Source organism: Oncorhynchus clarkii, chromosome 12 (assembly GCF_045791955.1).
Source record: "Oncorhynchus clarkii lewisi isolate Uvic-CL-2024 chromosome 12, UVic_Ocla_1.0, whole genome shotgun sequence".
In the NCBI taxonomy this organism is placed as follows: Eukaryota; Metazoa; Chordata; class Actinopteri; order Salmoniformes; family Salmonidae; genus Oncorhynchus; species Oncorhynchus clarkii.
The window spans coordinates 39,226,856-39,251,291 of record NC_092158.1 but is presented as its reverse complement, the minus strand read 5'-3'; the positions used below and the strand labels follow the sequence as shown (position 1 = coordinate 39,251,291).

Sequence of the window (24,436 nt, the reverse complement as noted above, 5' to 3'; positions counted from 1 at the left end):
CTTCTGACCCACTGGAATTGTGATACGGTGAATTATAAATGAAATAATCTGTCTGTTAACAATTGTTGGAAAAATGACTTGTGTCATGCACAAAGTAGATGTCCTAACCGACTTGCCAAAACTATAGTTTGTTAACAAGAAATTTGTGGAGTGGATGAAAAATGAGTTTTAATGACTCCAACCTAAGTGTATATAAATATCCGACTTCAACTGTATGTCCAAGACATCGCAAATATTTTTGTGTTGATATTGAGACAGTCCATTTTAACAATCATCTAGGATCCAGGTAATACACTTGTGTCCCCCGTGCATAGCCGCGGGAAGTAGGGGTGCTGCAGGTCCCTTTGAAAAATCTACTTAAAAAACTAAAATATATATACAGAGTCTTCGGAATGTATTCAGGAATGTACTTTTTCCACATTTTGTTTAGTTACAGCCTTGTTCTAAAATTGATTAAATCAAATTTAAAAAACTCCAATCTACACACAATGCCCCATAATGACAAAGTGAAAATAAGTTTTTAGATTTTTTTGCCAATTTATAAAGAATAAAAAACAGAAATGTCTTATTTACGTAAGTATTCAGACCCTTTGCTGTGCGACTCGACATTGAGCTCAGGTGCATCCTGTTCCAATTGATCATCCTTGAGATGTTCCTACAACTTGATTGGAGTCCACCGGTGGTAAATTCTATGGATTGGACATGATTTGGAAAGACACACACCTGTCATTATAAGGTCCCACTGTTGACAGTGAATGTCAGAGGAAAACCAAGCCATGAGGTCAAAGGAATTGTCCGTAAAGCACCGAGACAGGATTGTGTGGAGGCACAGATCTGGGGAAGGGTACCAAGAACTGTCTGCAGCATTGAAGGTCCCCAAGTACACAGTGGCCTCCATCATTCTTAAATGGGAGAATGGCCTTGGTCAGGGAGGTGACCGAGAACTCAATGGTCACTCGGGTGGTGAGGGTAGGAAACAACATCTCCACCCCGCTGATCCTCCACACTGGGGCCCCACAAGGGTGCGTTCTCAGCCCTCTCCTGTACTCCCTGAACACCCATGACTGCGTGGCCATGCATGCCTCCAACTCAATCATCAAGTTTGCAGACGACACAACAGTGGTAGGCTTGATTACCAACAAGGACGAGATGGACTACAGGGAGGAGGTGAGGGCCCTCGGAGTGTGGTGTCAGGAAAATAACTTCACAGTCAATGTCAACAAAACAAAGGAGATGATTGTGGACTTCAGGAAACAGCAGAGAGAGCACCCCCATATCCACATCGATGGGACAGTAGTGGAGAAGGTGGAAAGTTTTAAGTTCCTTGGCGTACACATCATGGACAAATTGAAATGGTCCACCCACACAGACAACGTGGTGAAGAAGGCACAACAGCGCCTCTTCAACCTCAGGAGGCCGAAGAAATTTGGCTAGTCACCAAAAACATTCACACAATTTTACAGATGCACAATCGAGAGCATCCTGTCGGGCTTGTATCACCGCCTGGTACAGCAACTGCTCCACCCACAACCGCAAGGCTCTCCAGAGGGTAGTGAGGTCTGCACAACGCAACACCGGGGGAAAACTACCAGCCCTCCAGGACAACTACACCACCCGATGTCACAGGAAGGCCAAAAAGATCATCAAGGACAACAACCACCCGAGCCACTGCCTGTTCACCCCGCTATCATCCAGAAGGCGAGGTCAGTACAGTCAAAGCTGGGACCGAGAGACTGAAAAGCAGCTTCTATCTCAAGGCCATCAGACTGTTAAACAGCCATCACTAACATTGAGTGGCTGCTGCCAACACACTGACTCAATCTCTAGCCACTTTAATAATAACAAATTTGATGTAATAAATGTATCACTAGTCACTTTAAACAATGCCACTTTTTATAATGTTTACATACCCTACATTACTCATCTCATATGTATATACTGTACTCTATACCATCTATTGCATCATTCCTTTACACTTGTGTGTATAAGGTAGTTGTTGTGAAATTGTTATATTACTTGTGAGATATTACTGCACGGTCGGAACTAGAAGCACAAGCATTTCGCTACACTCGCATTAACATCTGCTAACCATGTGTATGTGACCAATAACATTTGATTTGATTTGACAGAGCTCTTGAGTTCCTCTGTGGAGATGTGAGAACCTTCCAGAAGGACAACCATCTCTGCAGCACTCCAACAATCAGGCATTTATGGTAGAGTGGCCAGACGGAAGCCACTCTTCAATTGAAGCATGGTGGTGGCAGCATCATGCTGACGTCATGTTTTTCAGCGACAGGGACTGGGAGACTAGTCACGATTGAGGCAAAGATGAACAGAGCAAAGTACATAGATCCTTGATGAAAACCTGCTCCAGAGCACTCAGGACCTCAGACTGGGGCGAAGGTTCACCTTCCAACAGGACAATGACCCTAAGCACACAGCCAAGACTCCGCAGGAGTGGCTTCGGGACAAGTCTCTGAATGTTCTTGAGTGGCCCAGCCAAAGTCCAGACTTGAACCCAACCAAACATCTCTGGAGAGACCTGAAAATAACTGTGCAGCTTCGCTCCCCATCCAACCTGACAGAGCTTGAGAGAATCTGCAGAGAGGAATGGGAGAAACTCCCCATATACATGTGTGCCAAGCTTGTAGCGTCATACCCAAGAAGACTCGAGGCTGTAATCACTGCCAAAGGTGCTTCAACAAAGTACTGAGTAAAGGGTCTGAATAATAATGTAAATGTGATAGTTCAGTATTAAAAAAAAACACTAAATGTAAATGTACATTACTATATTATACATATCAATCAATCAAATGTATTTATAAAGCCCTTTTTACAGCAGCAGATGTCACAAAGTTACATAAAATATATATATATTTTATTCACAAAAGTAGTGCACTGGGCCTTTACTAGTCCTGTATTAGCAGATGACAGATGTCTTCAGTGCGCACATTTTCCAACAGCAAATCGCAGCCCCACCTCCAAACTACTTCCCACGGCTATGCACTCACTACTGTAAGTTGTTCTGGATAAGAGCGTCTACTAAAAGGGAAAAGGAATGAATAGACCATTTCAGTTTCCACATAGAAATACGTTGCATTTCAAGAAACTCTAAAACATACAGTACCGGTCAAAAGTTTGGACACCCCTACTCATTCAAGGGTTTTTCTTTATGTTTTACTATTTTCTACATTGTAGAATATTAGTGAAGACATCAAAACTATGAAATGTCACATATCGAATCATGCAGTAAGCAAAAAAGTGTTAAACAAATCAAAATATATTTAGGTTCTTCAAAGTAGCCACCCTTTGCCTTGATAACAGCTTTGTGCTGTATAGTATATCAAGCAGGGGCACAACCTTCCCTGAGGACAGGGGGGACATATTTAACATTGGAATGTGATACAAAACACGTGTGCTTTAGGACCCTGCGGACGCCTCCGAGCAATCGGGTAGGCTTTTTGGAGTGTTTACCCACTGGATTTTGGACTGTGCAGACACAACAGAGTGGTCTGACAGGCTGTGTGAAGGCAAAGTTGAGCATGGTTCAGTGTGTAACTTTTGCGCTCTTTCACTGAGTTGTAAAAGGTAGCAGAACAGAAACTGGCTACTCTTTAGATGACTAATGTAGCTGGCAAGGTAACTGTTGTTTAACTTAACAGGAAAAACTAAACTAGTGTTTATTCGCAGTGCTGCGCTAGTATTGTAATTGACATGTAACGTTAGCTAATGTTTCATCCCCTCTCGACTGAGGTGAATGAATATGCTACGCTAGTGAGTAGCAACCACAGCCAGGTCAGCTCTAGTCTCTATTTATCAGTCAGACAGCGATATGAGGTGGCTATTATTACTATCTAACAGCAGTTGTTTGTATGGAAATGTTTTGTAGCCTTTGTTTTGTCCCGTTTCAGAAGTTAATGAACTTGGCAAGCGTTCACCAGTCGATGTACCGTTAGAGAGAGAGCTGGTCAAAAGTTGGCTTACATTAGCTATTATTTTTGCCTCACTCAAACTTGACCTGAATCAAACGATGAAACAATCGGCCAAACGATTGAAGATTGATCTTTTTTTCATTGCTATGGGAGTTTTATTAGTCAGTATGGCAATGTCATTTTATTGATCTGTTAGTTTGCCTAGCTAATTCCCTACTTTTCACACTGACACAGTAATAAACAGCTCTAACATTACAGGCTTCACTGTCATGGTGCACAGTAGAGGTCTGTGTGGGACCGATTTCTTCATCCTGCTCCTGCCTGCTCCCGCTGGCTTTCTGTCTGACTCCCACCCGCTGCAAGAACTTGTCCCAAGTGCAATTTTGCAGTATATTCAGTGAATGATTCAAAGTTCCATCTTGAATTGATGCTTAAACCTATAGTAGCTACATATAGCTTAAAGCTACCGTCTGGGATCTGGGAATAACTGGTCATTTCAATTATTGCAACACAATATTGATTATTGAATTATCATGGATCTAGTTCAGTCTTATCAATCACTTAAATATATTTAATAATCGCTTACCTAGCTTGATGTCTGTGGGCATTTTTGCTTACTTTTGTATTTCTAAATAGAGATGGCTAGAAGGGCCATGTGTCATAAAGAATTGTGTAGAAATGTGCTTTAGATGCCCCCAAAAATGGGAGGACCAGGGACTGTAGTGACACCCCTTGCACTGAGATGCAGTACCTTAGACTGCTGCACCACCCGGGAGCCCTAAAAGAAATCATAGACTGACTATCAATAATATAATAATACCTTTGGCAAAAAAAGTGTATTTTTAATTTACAATAATGTAGGATCTATGAGAATAGAAAGGTACAGAACTTTTGTGGAACATCACAGCACAGTTAAAAAATATATGGCACATAGAAATAAAAACTGGATGGTGTTCAGAGGTAGATGGGAGGAGTTGAGTGGAGATGTTGGATGGGAATAAAAACAAACAAAAGATAACTATTGTAAAATATACTGTGTCCGTAAAATGTTTATAGTATGTATAAGCTGGAAGTAGAAGCCTAAGTGTTGTTGTCCATTAGTTTACTCTAAATAGGGGAGGGATGCTAGGGTTAGGGGAAAATAATAAGGAAAAAAAATATTGGAAATGATGCATTAATGGCAATGCTGGTAAACGCTTGAATACATGTAGTTTTTTTTAAATCAAAAGTAGTGCACTAGGCCTTTACTAGTCAATCAATCACATGTATTTACAAAGCCCTTCTTACATCAGCAGATGTCACAAAGTGCTATACAGAAACCAAGCCAAAAACCCCAAACAGCAAGCAATGCAGATGTAGAAGCATGGTGGCTAGGAAAAACTGCCTAGAAGGGCAGGAACCTGGGAAGAAACCTAGAGAGGAACCAGGCTCTGAGGGGTGGACAGTCCTCTTCTGGCTGTGCCGGATGGAGATTATAACAGTACATGGCCATGATGTTCAAACGTTCAAAGATTACCAGCAGGGTAGGCCTCCGTCTTGTGACCTTAGCGTACGTGTAGGTATGTACGGCAGGACCAGATCGGAGAGATAGGTAGAAGCACGCCCATGTAATGCTTTGTAGGTTAGCAGTCCTTTATTACTAGTCCTTTCAGCACAGGCATCACCCCCAGCTGTCATTTATGTTGATTTAAAATGTTAAGGGGTTAGCTATTATCTGACAAAGTTTGGTAAACAATTCTTTTTAATGTTCATTTTCATAGAATGACCCATTTACACACTACACAGCAATGATAACAGCATATAGGAGATATGAGAGAAATGGAGTATTATGAACTTCTCTTTCTATTTTGATTATTGTAAAAAGGGAGAAAAAAAACCTATAAATATATGGTTAAAAAATTGAGTTTTGATTAGCTTGGTGCACTCAATTGCATATTTTTGTTGTCTAAATAGATTATATTTATGACACGTCATTGCCTCCAAATAAATGTAGCCTATAATGTGAATTTAACATTGTATTTTAAACATAGGACTCGACTCCGGCTATTTTAAACGAAGCAACAAAATTAGACCTCTAAATAGCTATCAAACCCCCAGCCTTAATATCATAAACATATTGATCATGAATGACAGTAAGAAATTGATGTTGTGTCAATGAACCACTAAGTGCAACATTTTCCTCTCATAAACACTTACTACAATTCTGTGGCTGGTTTTTTCAAATCATAGTCAGTGTAGCTCTTGAGCCTAATGGGGCTAGTGGCTGTGGGTCTCTGTGGCTCATCCTCATAAGCACGGTTTACATAGGGGGAAGGCTCCTTCAAGTTGTGAGTGTCATACATGCGCACTGATCCTGGAACTTGGATTTCCTGTTTCTCCTTCCGACAGCAACTGCAGAGGACATAGAGGGTTGGAGAAATCAACGAATGTCAGGTAGCCTATTAGATACATGCTAAGTAGCCAACTATGGAAATGGAAATGAACATTGTGTCTATGAACCCTATGTCTATGAAGTTTAACTGGGAAAGGCAGTAGGTAATATGACTCACAGGACATAGATCAGCATGATGAGCAATAGCAGCAGCAGCAAGGCCAGGAAGGAACACAGGATAGCTGTAATGACAATCATGGACGCAGACCTTCCAGCAAAGCCATTATCAATGCTTTCAAGGTCTTTCACTGGAGGAATAGACAACAGTGTTGTTTTAACGTTTAGCAGAGGTACATGGAGATTTCTGATTTACTGAATACTGTAGATTCAGAAAATATATGAGAAGTCCTTACAAGGGTAAAGAGTGATGTTGTTGGACCACAAACTCTCCGCAACAACTGTTTTGTTCTCTGGGTTGATAAGAACATACCTAAATCTGAAATAGTGGAAGAACATAATTTAGGTTGGTTGCATTGAATTCACACAATGGTACTTCAACTTAGATCCAAAGTCAATGCATTGTGGTGAAGGAGGGGTTCTGACCTGGCAGTGGAGCCAACAGGCAATATTCCATTACAGTTCGGAGTGGAACAGCTACCGTCAGAGCCAACCCTGAAGTAGTCTGTTCCAGCGACGATGGGGCAGGGGTAGTCTTTCTGAAACCCCAACTTGGTCAGGAAGTATTTCTTTGAGGTGTTGGAAGAGAAGGCGGTTGGATAAGGAGAGAGGGTGTCAATGAAGGACCTGTTCTTGTCGGCATCATAATTGCTGACTCCTGTTGAAATGTAACAAGGTTGTAGAATAAGAAGGAACAAAAATGCAATACTGTGCTTTCTTTGTCTTTGTTCTGTATGTGAAGTACAACATACTGTATCTACTTTGGTGCACCAAAACGTTCTGAAATGTTGACATTGCATGTCTTTTTCTTTATAAATCAAAGACGGAAGAATGTTCAATTGCTCTTCCTGTATGCCATTTGGTTTTATATTTCCTATCAAATGCAGAGGATTCCAGTACCTGTATCTATGGCCGATACAAGCCATAATTCACAGGTAGTAGTAGAATTGCAGGGCAAATTGGCCAGACTGTTGAAGTAACAACTTGGGGACGTCAGTATCACTGAATTAATGGTCAGTTTCGCAGCCAGGCTGGAAGGGTTTATTGCAGGAGTGTTGTTGACTGATACTGTGAAAGGACAAAGAAAAAAACATTTAGACTATTCCCAAAAACTATTGATAATCTGATCATTACAATGAAAGAGAACGTTTTCTAGTCTAAACTGTTTCCTCTCTTTGTTTTTACAGATTCTTCTTCTACCTGAAATGTTTCAACACACATTTTGGGTGTGTCGAGTGAAACTGCTAGACGGTTGTATAAAAACCCTGTAAAAAAAACTGTTATGGACTTTCTATCCAACTTTGCATCAATATATTTAATTGAAATGACACATCTGTCATCTTGGCCCAATTTCTCAATACTGGCCAAACCAGTGAGGGAGGTCAGGTTATTGTGCAACATATGAGACGTCACACTACTCATGTTCAGTCATGCCAATTGGATCTGAAAACTATACCTAGTAATTACGTCTCCTCCCAATATTGTAGGTGTTCCATTCAGCATACCTTGTGAGTGTGTTTTCCACACGTATTTAAGTGACTAATTTCTGCAATGTTGTTCAGCAGAAACTCAGCACATCTGACTAATACTGGTGGAGCCAGCTTGATAGTTTCACACATTAAATCTGAAGAAAGGTTGCACATTTTGTTTTATGGAACCCACCTGTTTTTCAGTAAAAACTCTGACACGTATGCTTTCCCTGTAGCCAACAGAATACACAACAGGAACTCCAAATGACATAAAACTTTGCAAAGCAGTTACATGCAGCCTACATTCAATGCCAGAAAAAAACACATTTCAAATCCCCACTTTCTTTAATTGCTGTGATTTGTTTTCGATTATCACCCATTTAAAAAACATATGAGCTACCATACCAGGTCTCAGGAATGGCTAATTCTGGAGATCCCTTTGATCTCAACTGAGTTAGCTAAATCGGATTTGTTTGGGTTTTTTGCACCTTACTTCTGGATTATCTCCAAAGCTCTCTACAATTGGAAGGGTTGGTTCCTCTAGGGCTGATTGAGGACCTTTTTATTGATTTGATTTGTTTGTTTAATAATGATTTGCTTTTCTTGTATTGATGTTTATGGTGTATATTAATGTATATGTTTGATACAGGGCTCATCTGTAAAAGAGACCTTAGTCTCAGCATGACTCCCAGTCAAAATAATGGTTAAATAAATACTAACTTGCATCACTGAAACTGAGGTTACCTCAGTTACCTTTAAGATCATATGTGAAAGATAATCCTGGATATTAATAACTTTAACAATCCACAAAAAAACATATTCAGACACTCGACATATTGTGAATATTACAACTGAAAAAAATCCACTTACTTTGACAGAACCCAGTCCAGACAGACAGGCACAACACTACATAAAATAGTAATGCCATTTCTTCTAACACTTTGGTATGCTGTATGTTGCTCACTGCGCCTGGGAAAGTGACTGAACTTAGCTGATGTGAACCGTTCCTAAATAGATTCCCTACCCATCCCTTTTTAAAAGAGAATGGATCAAACACAGGTTGGTCTGTATGGGTGTGTGTGGTTATTCCTGATTGAAACCATTTGTGGTGTTTGCTACAGGTGTTTAGCACGCCTAGACATGCATAGTCTTTTGTTCAATTTTGTTTTATTTGCTTAATACACCAAAACCGCATGGCATAGCCCATGTTGACTATTATTTCATTCAGGTGAATATTCATTTGACATATTCTTGGCAGGTATTACCAGTTACTCAATTGTTAATTCATTTCTCCAGAGATGTGGTTTATTACATTGTTAACGGACAGGTGTAAGAAACAATCATTACGTCAGCTTGAGAATCTGTAAATATACCTGCAGAACTATTCAAAGTTATTGGTCTTCAGTTTGTATTACAAACATATGTTCACACCTTCAAAGGGTATCCTATGCAAGTCAAATAACACTTGTAGGAATTGAAACATATTAAACAGTTTAGGGTGTTTTTCAAAATGAGACAAACCTGATTTGATCAGCTATGTAAAACTGTAGTGATATAAAAGAAAAGACATGTTATGCCTTCATTGTAAAGCTAAATGTATTTTCCTTAATGGACATTGCTGTAGTAGTTACTAAGGTGGTGTGTGCTGTAATTTGTGATCCCAGGGCTACGTGCAGGAGAAGTCAACATCTATCTGGTCTTTGGAAGACTGAAGTCAAAAACAGACACACCTCAAGATGAGACATTAGTTGGTAAAGAATATGTAATGGGCTGTATAACCTGGTATAACTTAGAAATTCACAATAAGTAATTTTTGTTGCCTTGGCATTCATTGAAATTAACCCCACTAACTACCCAATGTTAGGTTCTGTCCCTGTGTGCCTCACCAGTCCAGCACAGCTCCCAGCAGATCCTCAAAAAAGTTATACAGCTGCACCATTGAGAGCATCTTGACTGGCTGCATCACCGCTTGGTACGGAAACTGCAAGGCACCCGAACGAACACAAGACGCAATAGAGGGTGGCGAGTACAGCCCAGTACACCACTGGGGCCGAGCTCCCTGCCATCCAGGACCTCTATACCCAGCGGTGACAGAGGAAGGCCCCCAAAACATTGTCAAAGACTGCAGCCACCCAAGCACAGCAAGCAGTACCAGTGTACCAAGTCGGGAACCAAGAGGACCATGAACAGCTTCTACCCCCAAGCAATAAGACTGCTAAACCAGGCTGCTAAATAGATACCCGGACTACCTGCATTTACTTAACTCTCTTGCACCGACTCACACTGGTCTCTACCCACATACACTACATAAGCCCACACGCATACTGACGCCACACTCACCATATACGCTTCTGCTACAGCTCAGTCTATTATCTATCCTGTTGCCTACTCATTTTACCCCTACCTATATGTACATAGCTACCTCAATAACCTCGTAACCTTGAACATCAACTTGGTGCTGGTACTCCCTGTTACTCCATGTTATCTTTACTAGTTGTTATTCGTTATTCACTGTGTATTTATTTCTTGTGTCACTATTTTTATTTTCTTTAACTCTGCATTGTTGGAAAAGGACCTGTTAGTAAGCATTTCACTTGTTAGTCTAAAAATGTGACATAACATTTGACTTTCATTTGACTACAAACAAAATGCGTTGAGACTGTAAACAAGACATTCAGACAGCTTCATAAATATAGGCAGCTGTTGTTTACATTGTCAACTGCACTGCTGCATCTCCAGTTCTACAACTTTAGCGCAACAACCCACTTCGGAGGTAGTTTGTGAAAAGTCTAGACTTGGTAGATGTGGAAATAAGATTAAGCTTACTTTTTAAAAATCTTAGAATAGGAACACTCTAAATAGAATGTTATGTTGAAAACATAGTTCAGTAGAGAAGTTGACACCTATTAATTTACCATTCAAACGTTTGGACACCTACTCATTCCAGTTTTTTATTTATTTTTTAAATTAACGATTTTCTACATTGTAGAATAATAGTGAAGACATAAAAACTATGAAATAACATATGGAATCATGTAGTAACCAAAAAAGTGTTAAAAAATAAAAATATTTGATATTTTTCAAAGTAGTCACCCTTTGGCTTGACATTTTTGCACATTTGGCATTTTGTCAACCAGCTTCATGAGGTAGTCACTCGGAATGCATTTCAATTAACAGGTGTGCATTGTTAATTTGTGGAATTTCTTTCCTTCTTAATGCATTTGAGCCAATCAGTTGTGTTGTGACAAGGTATGGGTGGTATACAGAAGATAGCCCTACTTGGTAAAAGATCAAGTCCATATTATGGCAAGAACAGCTCAAATAAGCAAAGAGAAAAGACAGTACATTATTACTTTAAGACATGAAGGTCAGTCAATCTGGAACACTTCAAGGACTTTCAAATGCAGTCGCAAAAACCATCAAGTGCTATGATGAAACTGGCTCTCATGAGGACCACCACAGGAAAGGAAGACCCAGAGTTACCTCTGCTGAGGAGGATAAGTTCATTAGAGTTAACTGCACCTCCGATTGTAGCCAAAATAACTGCTTCACAGTTGTTTTATTTTATTTAAAATCTTTACTTGACTAGGCAAGTCAGTTAAGAACAAATTCTTACTTACAATGACTGCATGAATCAGGCCTTCGTGGTTGAATTGCTGCAAAGAAACCACTACTAAAGGACACCAATAAGAAGAGACTTTCTTAGGCCAAGTAACATGAACAATGGACATTAGACCGGTGGAAATATGTCCTTTGCTCTGATGAGTCCAAATTTTAGATTTTTGGTTCCAGATGCCTTGTCTTTGTGAGATGCAAAGGTAGATGATGATCTCTGCATGTGTGGTTCCCACCATGAAGCATGGAGGTGTGATGTGCTTTGCTGGAGACACTGTTGGTGATTTTATTTAGAATTCAAGGCACACTTAACCAGCATTGCCACACCATCCCATCTGGTTTGCACTTACTGGGACTATCATTTGTTTTTCAACAGAACAATGACCCAACACACCTCCAGGCTGCGTAAGGGCTATTTGACCAAGGAGAGTGATGGAGTGCTGCATCAGATGACCTGGCCTCCACAATCACCTGACCTCAACCCAATTGAGATGGTTTGGGATGAGTTGGACCGCAGAGTGAAGGAAAAGCAGCCAACAAGTGCTCAGCATGTGGGAACTCCTTCAAGACTGTTGGAAAAGCATTCCAGACAATACTTTGAAGAATCTCATTTTGATTTGTTTAACACTTTTTGGATACTAAATGATTACCATGTGTAATTTCATAGTTTGACAATGTAGAAAATAGTTAAACCCTTGAATTAGTAGGTGACCAAAATGTTTTGTTCATTGGATGAACAAGACACATGCAATAAAGATGACAACATACCCTGCAAAGATTGCTTCCTGGTAAAGTAATTGCAGACCCATGTATTACCCAGGTTATTACTGCAAGCACTTCTTTATAAAAATCTTAATACAAGCATCTGCTTTCCTCTTAGAACAAATACTCAAATTTCCATTATCCTTCCCCAAATTCATTTCACGAGTGGAGAGTGACCCTTATAGGAGTTATGTCCTGATCAGCACTGTGAAAATAGCTTGACAATGCTTGTCCTTAAGGAAATGTATGGCTTATGAAATTGGGCTATCATTTAGTAATAAACTATTCCAGAAGATTCTACAGGAGGAAAATACAGCAAATATAGGCCTTATTCTTCCCAGATGTTTATTAAAAATATATACACAAGTACAGTATAAAAAAAGAAACAAGTGAGCAATTATACTACCACACAAAAGAAAATGTTTCAAATGAGAAACACCTGTATCATTGCATTCATTAGGGCACACTGTAGCAAAAGGTTTTGCAACAGAAAACAAAAATATGTATTTCTTATAGGAGCATTTCAAGTTCAGGTATTCCTCCCTGTTTTAGTCAGTTTTCCTCTGTTTGGTGCCTAATAAATGCGAAACCCAGCTTTGTCAACCTCAAATCACTGAATTGGAACAAGGTCCTCTAAAACCAGTGTTTCCCAACCCTGTTCCTTGAGTATCCCCAACAGTACATTTTATTGTAACCCTTGACAAGCACACCTGTTTCAACTTGTCAACTAATCGTCAAGCCCTCAATGAGTTGAATGAGGTGTGTTTGTCCAGGGCTACAACAAAAAATGTGTACTGTTGGCGGTACCCGAGGACCAGGGCCAGGTAACACTGCTCTAAACTACAAACATGAGTTTGGAATAATGTCAGTTCCCTAACAGAGGCTCATCTCCCTTTGTTCTCTCTCAGAGTTCATGACATTGATAAAAGCTGGGCTGTGTTGCTCAGCTGTGTTGATTTCTAAACAGGTATTAGATATTGACCCCCCCTGTTCAATTTCTTCCTGAAGTGTGTCTCATGACCCGGTGGCAGGCATTCACCTCTTCCCCATGACGAAGCTGGGCGCCTCTGCATCATCCTCAGCCTCCCTCTCCTGGTCGTCCTCTTCACCGCTGGAGGAGGACTTCTCAGAATCTGAACAGAGGGTACAATCTAAAAATCAGTCTCTTCTGCCATAACTTATTACCTTTACCATTTTCCACTAAGAAACTGTACCTGGCCGGGTTTAGTGTTCAATCTAAGTTGTTTTCCAAAACCATTGCTACCAATGTTGCACTTAAATGCTAGTAATCTAACAAATGCATCAGACCACTCATAGAAGTGTCTTTGGATTATATGTTTCCCCTCCCGCGTCACTTTACACCATAAAGGTAAAAAGAGGGCTCTAGAGGAGTTATATCCATTGTGGCATGGACATTATCATTGAGGGCTTCTGCCATTTTAATGTCAACTGGGTGGGGATTCCTATGGGTTGGGAGTAATGTTCCCCAAAGAAATGCTGTTCATTGTAAGCCTACATTCCATAAGACTTCAAAAAAACATGCAGGCCATGACATTAACCTGTTTATCCACTTGTCCTTCAGACAAGGAGGCGACTGAAAACACTGCCACTATAAGTGCCTTTCAAAGTGCCTAGAAATGTACACGTTCTGTGCTCTTGTAGGAAGCAATCATTCCCCTATTGCTGGCTACAAATTATAAAACTGTGCTAACAACTAACTAGCAAAGGACATGAACAAAATGTGCAAACGTGGCTAAATGCCGCTCTCGCTTTAAACTCAAAACAAGCGTATCTACTCACTACCACTCATGCTGTAAACACAGTCCAGTTAAAAGTAAATGGCACAGATCCATATGAAAATGGTCTATTTGCATATAGGCCTACTGCAGCTCTAATTGGTTATGCCCCACCGGTCTGCGTAGAGTACAGGCTGAGTTGTGTGTACCAATGCAATAGAATCCATCTCCGATAAGTTCTGCCTACAACAAAATCTCTTGCATAGTTCCTTTTGTTGTTTCGGTATGTTGCATATAAAATGGCTAATATTGCATTGATTCGATCACAATTTCCACAGTAAAGGGAAATGTTGATAGTGTTAACAGGGAAAACTGTAGAACAGTGGTCACCAACCTTTTAAGATCACAGAGTTAAAATGCAATTTTAACTGGATTTGGGGTTTGAGAAGTCAATGAGAGAAGTGAAAAAAATCTTCCTTAGTTATTCATTTTCTCAATCTAAAGGCACAACCTAGATTCAAGCCAATGTCTTAAGTATTTGAACATGTTATTACTCCAACTTCATGAAAGTGACAAACTGACACGTTTTTCCCCCCGTCAAAAACAACTATTGAAAGCAGTCCCTTCTGATTTGGACGGCCTGCATATGCGCAGTTCGGTGCAAGACGAAGGTTGCTGTCTTTTATTTGTATTTACAGATGGCATACAAGTTTGTTGTAAAGGCACATGAATGTTCACATGTTCGAGAAGGCATTTGTTAAATTACGAGCCTAGTTGGTTTAACCACAGAAAAAGTCAGCAACCTTCCCGCTAGCCATGACTGGCTGAGATAAGTGGGCTGGACATGCCGAGAGATGAGTTTGGATTGCCGAGAGATGCCGAGAGATGAGCATATAGCATGCTTCTGTCTATTTGAGCTGGTCATTATGTCTAGGTAATCCTGTCTAATGCGGCTTTTTTATTTTTTATTATTGTGTACTAAAACTACATAAGTGTTGCTCTCCACTTTCTGGAGGACTGAGTTTTTGAAAATCAGTGTAATTCAAATATGATAGCTAAGGAGATTGAGAAAACACCTGACTCCGGATTACATCTTCAAACTAAGGGCAACCATGGCATCCGACAGGAGACGCGTCCAACCATGAATGATGTATATGGGTAAGATAGTCTAGCTAGCTACCTTTTCAGATATTACAAGTTTAAAATTGACAGAAAGAGCCATTTGCATGGCTAGCCTAATGTTGGCTAGCTAACATTGAACCTGGTTGGTTAATCACCTGCAGATTCAGGCAGAATAATAAAGTCATGAGTTACGATTGTTCATTGTTTAACTAGTTAAATTTAGCTAAATGTGTATGACATTATTATTCGTATCTCAGCTATTTGCTTGGCTAGCTATAGCCTAATGTTATCTAGCTTACATTAAACCTGGTTGGTTAGCTACTTGCAGATTCATGTTGGCCAGCACTCGTCTCAGTGTGCCAGAGAGCGCAGAATAACTGATGATTTACGAACGCTCAACACCCGTTGAATGTGGCCAGTGTCAGTAAACGTTAACAAAAAAGTGTAATTAAATTGTTGCCAGCAGCACAGTTAGTCAACAACGCTCTGGATAACATCAAAATAGCCTAACCAGCTCTGCTAGCGTGAGTAAAATGGTTAGAATTCGTGATTTCTTATTATGTGTCTGGAAATAGCTAGCAAGCTAGCCAATGTTAGTCAGTTAGCTCGTCCAGTGTACACTCAACGTGAAACGCTCTGAATTTGCGATCTGACAACACAGTTGCAGTCACCAACGCACTGAATAACGTAACAGCCTAGCCAGCTCTGCTAGGTCGAGTAATGTTCAGTGAGCTGTTCTCTCGCACTTAAAATGTCTGGAAACAGCTAGCAAGATAGCTTGGGTGCTTGACTGCTGTTAGTACATTAGGATCAACCCTTAAGGAGAAGGGTGGGACGGTGCAGAATCGGGGTACACAAAGGGCTCTCCAATAGTAGTACCAAAACATTCAAATTCCATTTTCTCAAAAGCAAAATTACTTTCCCCTTGTTCCTCAACTGTAGTGTATTATATAACATTTTGTAGCTCTGAGTCTCTGCTTTTATCCAATGTAAAAAAAAAATATATATATATTTCAAGTTTTGCTACAAGACTGATTTGAGCCAGTCGGTCACAAATGTCCTCAATTAATCTAAACACAATATCCCATAATGACAAAGCAAAAACAGGTTTTTTTGTTTGCAAATAGAAAACAGAAATACAATTTTTTTTATTTTTAAACCTTTATTTAACTAGGCAAGCATGTTCTTATTCTTAATTACAATAACTGCCCAAGAACAGTTCAGGGGCTGAACAGATTTTTTACCTTGTCAACTCTGGGATTCGATCCACCAACCTTTTGGTTACTGGCCCAACGCTCTAACAACTACGCCACCTGCCGAATTCATAACTATTCAAACCCTTTGCTAGGAGAATCAAAATTGAGCTCAGGTGCATCTTGTTTCCATTGATCATCCTTGAAGATGTTTCTACAACTTGGAGTCCACCTGTGGTAAATTCAATTGATTTGACATGATTTGAAAAGAAACACCTGTCTATACAAGGTCTCACAGTTCGCAGTGTGTGTCAGAGCAAAACCAAGCCATGAGGTCAAAGGAATTGTCCGTAGAGCTCCGAGACAGGATTGTGTTGAGGCACAGATCTGGGGAAGGGTAATAAAAAATGTCTGCAGCATTGAAGGTCCCTAAGAACACAGTGGCCTCCATCATTATTAAATGGAAGAAGCTTGGAACCACCAAGATTCTTCCTAGAGCTGGCCGCCCGGCCAAATTGAGCAATAGGGTGAGAAGAGCCTTGGTCGGGAAGGTGACCGAGAACCCGAAGGTCACTGACAGAGCTCCAGAGATCCTCTGTGGAAATGGTTGTCCTTCTGGAAGGTTCTCCCATCTCTGAAGCACTCCACCAATAAGGCCTTTATGGTAGAGTGGCCAGACAGAAGCCACTCCACAGTAAAAGGCACACGACAGCCCGCTTGGAGCTTGCCAAATAGCCCCTAAAGGACTGACCATGAAAAACAAGGTTCTCTGTTCTGATAAAACCAAGATTGAACTATTTGGCCTGAATGCCACATCTGGAGGAAACCTGGCACCATCCCTGCGGTGAAGCACGGTGGTGGCAGCATCATGCTGTGGGGATGTTTTTCAGCGGCAGGGACTGAGAGACTAGTCAGGATCGAGGGAAAGATGAATGGAGTGAAGTACAAAGAGCTCCTTGATGTAAACCTGCTCCAGAGCGCTCAGTATCTCAGACTGGGTTGAAGGTTCACCTTACAACAAGACAACGACCCAAAGCATACAGCCAAGACAATGCAGGAGTGACTTCAGGACAAGTCTCAATGTCCTTGAGTGGCCCACCCAGAGACCGGACTTGAACCCGATCGAACATCTATGGAGAGACCTGAAAATAGCTGTACAACAACACTCCCTATCCAACCTGACAGAGCTTGAGAAGATCTGCAGAGAAGAATGGGAGAAACTCCCCAAATACAGGCTATAGTCGCTGCCAAAGGTGCTTCAACAAAGTACTGAATACTTATGTAAATGTTATGAATCAGTTTTTGCTTTGTCATTATGAGGTAGATTGATGAGGGGAAAACAATTTAATCAATTTTAGAATTAAGCCGTCACATAGCAAAATGTGGAAAAAGTCAAGGGTTCTGAATACTTTCCGAATGCACTGTAAAGTTACTTAAAAAGACAATTTACCTATTTTTTTAATCATATTTGACAACAATCACCTAAATAAAAGCTAGATGGGAGAATTTAAAATTCCAAAACAATGAATTTAGCAATATTGATTTTGTTATCATGTTTGAGCAAAATAAAGCATTAGCCATGGCAAAAGGTATAGAACTTAAGGAAATTAGCTTTAAAAACAGCAAAATCTTCTTTCAGCTTCATGGCAGAATATGTAGTCACAGGAAATCATATTTAAAACTGAAAAAAAAATTCTCAGCTCCATGGATACATTTGTAGAATTGCAGGAAATTGGCTTAAAATTACAAAAATGTCTCTACACCGCCAAGATGGGGGTCTCTAAAATTCAGCAACACCGACAGGCTGACCATGCCCATTGCCACACCCTCCACCTAAGCCCCTTTCTGATCCAGAAAAACCCTGCTGAAGCATAATATGCGAGTACAATTTGGCTCCTGCACTGGCCATAGCAACACAAGTAGTGGACTTGCTCTTTCATCACACTTAAAGTCTGAAGGGAACATGTTTCAATGAAATCCATCACTTAAATATTATTTGTTTAATTTACCTTCAACGTTGTTGGCTTCCTGCTTGGCTTTCTTTGCCATAAGCTTCTTCTGCTTCAGCTTTTCCCTGAAATACACAAACGTGTAATGTAACAAACCAGCAAGTATAAAGTTTACAGCAGAGAATAAAAACTTTATAGATTTTATTTTTAGTGGGTCCTTGATTAATGTACCAACCTTTTCTTCCTGCGTTTGGCTGTTCTTTCATCAGCTGCCTGTTGGTTATCTGACACCTTGTCAAGATAGTCCAAATCCATCTTTTGCTGCAAGAAAAATGAAAGAGTTTATTGCTGAACCCCAGCGTTTAAAATAAATTGGTTCCCAAGAGAAACGATAAGGTCAGCTGCCCACCTTCTCAGTCATCTTGTCCAGGAAGTCCTGTCTCTGATACTCTCGCCTGCGAAGGTGTCTGTACACATGGAACTCTCCACTGCCAGCCCCTGCACTGGAGCCTGGAAGAGGGGGAGATTCATTACACATCTCATCAGCGGGCTTAAAGTGATTTTATTAAAATCAACTCAGTAGTAGGGGGTAAGATTTCCAGTGCCGGAACTGTGCCAACATGCCATTGCCTACCTAATAATGTGATAGTGTGTATGTGCGTAGATAACTAGTCTTGCAAGATAGATAACCATAATTCTTGCAGAGCTCGCTCGACTCGTTGGCTGCAAAAAAATTACTTGCCCATGCCCTTGCCAATTCACAAATTAATCCACCACAGGTATTTAGCTAAATTTGCAGGCTTACCCATCACATCCCGCACAAACTCCGGAGGAGCCCGAGGGTTCCATTCTTTTGGTCGGTCTGGGATAGGAGCAGGTTTATCCTACAAACATACATGAGTATTCATTTTTACGACAATTAGCTAGATAGTATTGTCACTCACTGTTCTAGCTTGCCTAATACAGACTTACCATGGTTACCCCATGGACATTCAGTCTGAATTAAGTTACCCTAAAAGTCTCTACAAGCCAGAATGTTGAATAAATTATATTTAAACTTACTTTAATGGTTGCCCATTCTGTTGGTCCTTTTGATGGAAGGAAGTGGTGATAAAATGTCCACAGGAAAGCATAATTAAATCAACTTTTCAAAGTGCTTCTTCTTTTATGGTATATTGGCGATCACACAATTTAATGTGCATCCTGCCACCTACTATGCGGGATGGAAACAGGATTCCCCCAAAAAACTGAACTACCAGAAACAAAATATATATATTTTTAAATTAAACAACTTTTGTAAAAAAAAATAAAAATACATCCCTATACAGGCTCATGGAGAACCTGGGAGTGTGGGTCTTCCAGCGCCAGTACCCCTTGCAAGTCTTCAGATGTAAAATCCTTGAGTCCCAAAAACATTTCTGCCACAGCCACAATAATGTCCAGTTTCCTCGACTTCCTTGAGACTTGTGCTGTACAGTTTAACTGTGGCTGGCAATGAACACAAAATCAATTTAACACACAGGGTCTCTTGTCTGGCAGCAAACATTTACTACAGGCTGTGGTGTATCCACTACCATATCTTCACTAGCATCACTTGTTTTCTCAATTATTTTAAATCGCCTCTGCATAGGAGATTCAATTGACCACTCTGACTTTTGCCACCTCAATTTCCTTCACTCTTACAGGGCATTCCAGGAACTCAGGATCATAATCCCCACCTCAATTTCATTCACTCTTACAGGGCATTCCAGGAACTCAGGATCATAATCCCCACCACAATTTCCTTCACTCTTACAGGGCATTCCAGGAACTCAGGATCATAATCCCCACCTCAATTTCCTTCACTCTTACAGGGCATTCCAGGAACTCAGGATCATAATCCCCACCACAATTGCAACAACGTCATCCTTTTACACACCATTCTTCAGTATACTCTGTTCATCTTCACACACTTGAAACATGGCCAAATCCTTTTCAATTCTTACACTGCAGTGGTTTAGGGATGAAAGCCATTACGGCATATCTTACATAACCAAGGTTCACCTGTGTGGGTATTTGCTCTTTATCAAAAAACAACAGGACCGACACTTTCTTTTACTCCATTCACCCAGCGGGTCAGACTACGGGCACCAACCACATCAGGAATTCTCTTCAGGTATTCAACATGAACATACTTCGTCACCCCTGAGATGACTCCTTTGTTGTCCTGATTCTTTTGAGGCCCACTGCAATCTTCCTCTGCTCTTCAGAAATTTAATTAATCCAAATATTACCACTCCTGAGCTGTGTTGGAAAACTCATACTAACCATACTATTTGTGACTTAAATTGAGTATGTAGTATGCTTATTGGTCATAGTATGGAAAGAGTTAGTATGGCAAAATGTCCCAGATGTGGTCCTACATTCGCCAAAATACAAAGTATAAAAGCAATGGACAACATTTCCGTGCTTTTAGGGCACATAATGCAATTCTTCTGAAATGGGCGTGGCTTCACAACATTTTCAGATTTGTTGGCTCCGAGTACATCGAACTTGCCAGTATATCTACTTTATGCTAACAACCCAACGTTTATTGACTTGATTATTCACGTCATTCATAGCTTAGCTAAGTGGTATAGTCGTTCGGGTCTGTTCATAAATTCACTCTGAATATCTACTCCGATTTCAGAGCACTCTCGTCTGACTGCCAGAGGCAGAACGCAGAATAGCTGATGAATTTACAAACGATCGTTGGATGTGGCCGGTGTCAGTAAACATTGGCAAAAAAGCGTAATTAAATTGTTGCCAGCAGCACAGTTAGTCACCAACGCTCTGGATAACATGACAACTGCCTAACCAACTCTGCTGGGGCGAGTAAAATGGTCAGAATGAGGTGTTCTCTCATTTGTGTCTGGAAGTAGCTAGCCAACATTAGCCAGTTAGCTTGGGTGTAGTTGAGGTCAGAACGCTCAGATCAACCCTACTCCTCCAAAGCACACTCCAGGAGCGAAACTCTCAGAATTTATGAACGGACAATCAACGCCCTGATGTTACAAACGCCCAAAGCACACTCTGGCACTCCAGATTGAATTTACAAACACACTCGAAGTCTAGCTAGTAATTTGTTATGCTAATAAGAGAGCAAGAGGTTGCATAGCAACATAATCAACTTCCTGTAGACAGGCGAAGCGCTAGTATGCTCAACTGAAAGGATACTGTTCGTTTACAGTATAATAAAATGAACTAATAATATATACTCATTAAGTATGTACTACACAGAAAGTTAGTATGGGTATTCGAACACAGCTCATGTCACTCTGACGTCACCATTTTCGAAACCACAAACGTGTTTTCCACATATGCATCCGAACAAGAAGCAATTCATTATCATCTCCAATCTTAGACAAATTCATTTTCGTTAGTTTTCGATACTACTGTTTTCACTACTGACTTCCTGCTTAATTCGAACTCAGCATCCACTTCCGCCATCTTCGTCACCTAACTAGTTCCCTGTCGCCCCCTACTAACGAAACCTTTTCAAAGCGCTGGTAGTGCATTCAAGTGCCTTATCACCTGAAACGGTTGCGCATGTAAATACATACACGTGTTTGCATTATTTTGGAAGTTTTGTGACAGGTGATATAAACCATTACCAGCGTTTGGAAAAGGTGGTTTATTGATACTGTACTTTCCTGCGGATATTTTTCTCAAATTCCTACCAAAAAAAGGACAAACCGCACACACAAATGGCACAGTAACGTTACGTTGAAATACAATGGTATTCAGCATTATGGCTTGTGAGATGAATTTTTCCAAACAAATGAATGCCATCAATCTCAGACTGTGAATCAGGGAATGTTCTAGCTAACTATCTGCGTAAACAGAATCACTGCGTTTGGCGCTAACGTTAGCTAGCCTTGCTGTCTGTGGAGATAAACATGATCTATTTGATTATATCCTCAAATAACCTCCCCCGACACTTACAGGGTTTCTCATCAATCTCTCCAATTTAAGGCGCTGCTCCTCTGCCGGAGTTTTGGCTATAATCAAAGGTTGAGATTCCTTTCCTGACGGTTTCCCAGGTCGACCATCCTTTTCCCTGGTCGCCGACATCTTTCGAATATGATGTGTGTCTTCTTCTACATTGATTTGTACGTAAAATGTTTAGCTCCACCTAGCGTACTGGGGCTACATACTGAGTTATAAGGGTACAGAGTTATAAATGCTGGAAATTAAAAATTAGTATGAACAAAATTGGTGAGGTTATTATTTTACCTATGGTGTATTAGGCAAGCACTTGTAGAAAAACACAAATAACGATGTTCTTTCAAATGAAGGTAATGGATTTACCTTTCAGAATGTTATTCTAAAGAAGGCTCAGTACCTCATTGGGAAAGTTGCAATGCAGAGTTCTTGATAAGCCAGTAGGGGGCACTCCTCCCTCTAGTTTAAAGGATCGATCTGCATTTGCTACTACCATTTTTTTAAACTTATAAATTCATGATATTTATAAACTGGGTGGTTCGAGCCCTGAATGCTGATTGGCTGACAGCCGTGGTATATGAGACCATATACCATGGGTATGACAAAACATGTATTTTTACGGCTCTAATTACTTTGATAACCAGTTTATTATAGCATTAAGGCACCTCTGAGGTTTGTGGTATATGGCGAATATACCACGGACAAGGGCTGTATCCATCTACTCTGTGTTGAGTCGTGCATAAGAACAGCCCTTAGCCGTGGTATATTGGCCATATACCACACCCCCTCGTGCCTTATTATTTAAGTACCCATTATTGATTCTTGAAGAATATATCTTATAAATGCCTCAAACTTAGTTCAACTGTCTTACCCTATCAAAACCTAAAATATAGGCTAAACTTGTTTTACTCCAATGTTTGTAAACAAAGTAAATGTAAACAAACACTGTATAGCCTCAAAACATGCTTCAAACTACATGGATGGTCAGTATTTGCATCCATAGATCTATCTATGAATTTGAGTGTTACATTTCTCCAGCCCCATCCCTCAGGTTTTTACCGAAACAGTGGCAGGGAAAATTCTTTGTTATTGTTTCAACCGCAAATTTCCCCTTTAAAGGAAAAATCTTGAGAGGCTTGGCTCGATTCTGCCTTGAGCAACAGAATCCACAGCTCTTGCGCAGTAAAAGTGGTATCACATTGTGACCAAGTAATCAACTCTCTTACTTGAAATAAGACACATTATTTCTTTATTGCTCATTGGGGAAAGAATTCCTAGTCAGTTGTACAACTGAATGTATTCAACTGAAATGTGTCTTCAGCATTTAACCCAACCTCTCTGAATCAGAGAGGTGCAGGTGGCTGCCATAATCAACATCCACGGCACCCAGGGAACAGTGGGTTAACTGCCTTGCTCAGGGGCAGAAGGACATATTTTTAGCTTGTCAGCTCGAGTTTCAATCCAGCAACCTTTCAGTTACTGGCCCAACACTCTAACCACTAAGGCTACCTGTCGCCATTGCTTATCATGTAATGCTTGTTGGGCATGTTGGCATAAGAGGATGCATCACCAAGGAGAAGAGCGAGCTAAGGTTAGCCCTAACCGTCCCAAAAAAGTAAGAATATGCATATAACTACATTTCTTTTTACATTTACTGTAGCTTTCCTAGTCAGACTCTAAAGATGCTATAAATTAGCCTCAACATCAACATCATGCACATTGCTCAGTAAAGAGAAAACTAACCTCACTTATCCATACCAAAGCTGACACACAATCAATGGTCTGGTCTCGGTTATGAAAAACATACATCCACTAATGCAAAATGCTCTGAATGGTCAAAGCCACAGTGTTACAGAGAAAAATGTTATTTCAAAAGGCTTACTTTCAGTCCCACAGAGAAAGGCAGTTCCGCAAAGCAAATAAGATACACATAAAAAATGCATCAACTCATAGCATTTTAATGCATTAGACTGGTTACATCCCAAACAGAAAGCAGTAGGGACAATTCCTCCCTCTGCACATCCACCTTAGGGAAAATATGTTTATGGACAGTCATCCAGGCAGATATCAACACAATTGAACTCCCCATAGGCACACGTACACCATACACACTTACTGAGTGAGTGAGTGTATGTGTTTGTTCATGC

General features: G+C 40.4%; 2 protein-coding genes across 2 annotated transcripts; both read right to left on the bottom strand.

The window, feature by feature from the left end:
* Positions 1 to 5,129: 5,129 nt before the first annotated feature.
* Positions 5,130 to 8,992, bottom strand: LOC139423170 (uroplakin 3b). The gene is made up of 6 exons (XM_071174880.1): positions 8,820 to 8,992; positions 7,381 to 7,548; positions 6,907 to 7,138; positions 6,717 to 6,799; positions 6,482 to 6,611; positions 5,130 to 6,323 (listed from the first exon to the last, which is right to left on the bottom strand). Exons 1-6 carry the CDS (start codon positions 8,875 to 8,877, stop codon positions 6,128 to 6,130), a joined length of 867 nt encoding a protein of 288 aa, XP_071030981.1. The 5' UTR covers positions 8,878 to 8,992; the 3' UTR covers positions 5,130 to 6,127.
* A 3,656-nt stretch (positions 8,993 to 12,648) lies between these two features.
* On the bottom strand, positions 12,649 to 22,442 carry LOC139423171 (PRKR-interacting protein 1 homolog). Its single transcript, XM_071174881.1, has 6 exons — positions 22,290 to 22,442; positions 19,132 to 19,210; positions 18,736 to 18,836; positions 18,562 to 18,647; positions 18,387 to 18,451; positions 12,649 to 13,459 (listed from the first exon to the last, which is right to left on the bottom strand). Exons 1-6 carry the CDS (start codon positions 22,416 to 22,418, stop codon positions 13,362 to 13,364), a joined length of 558 nt encoding a protein of 185 aa, XP_071030982.1. The 5' UTR covers positions 22,419 to 22,442; the 3' UTR covers positions 12,649 to 13,361.
* Between the last annotated feature and the right edge of the window lie 1,994 nt (positions 22,443 to 24,436).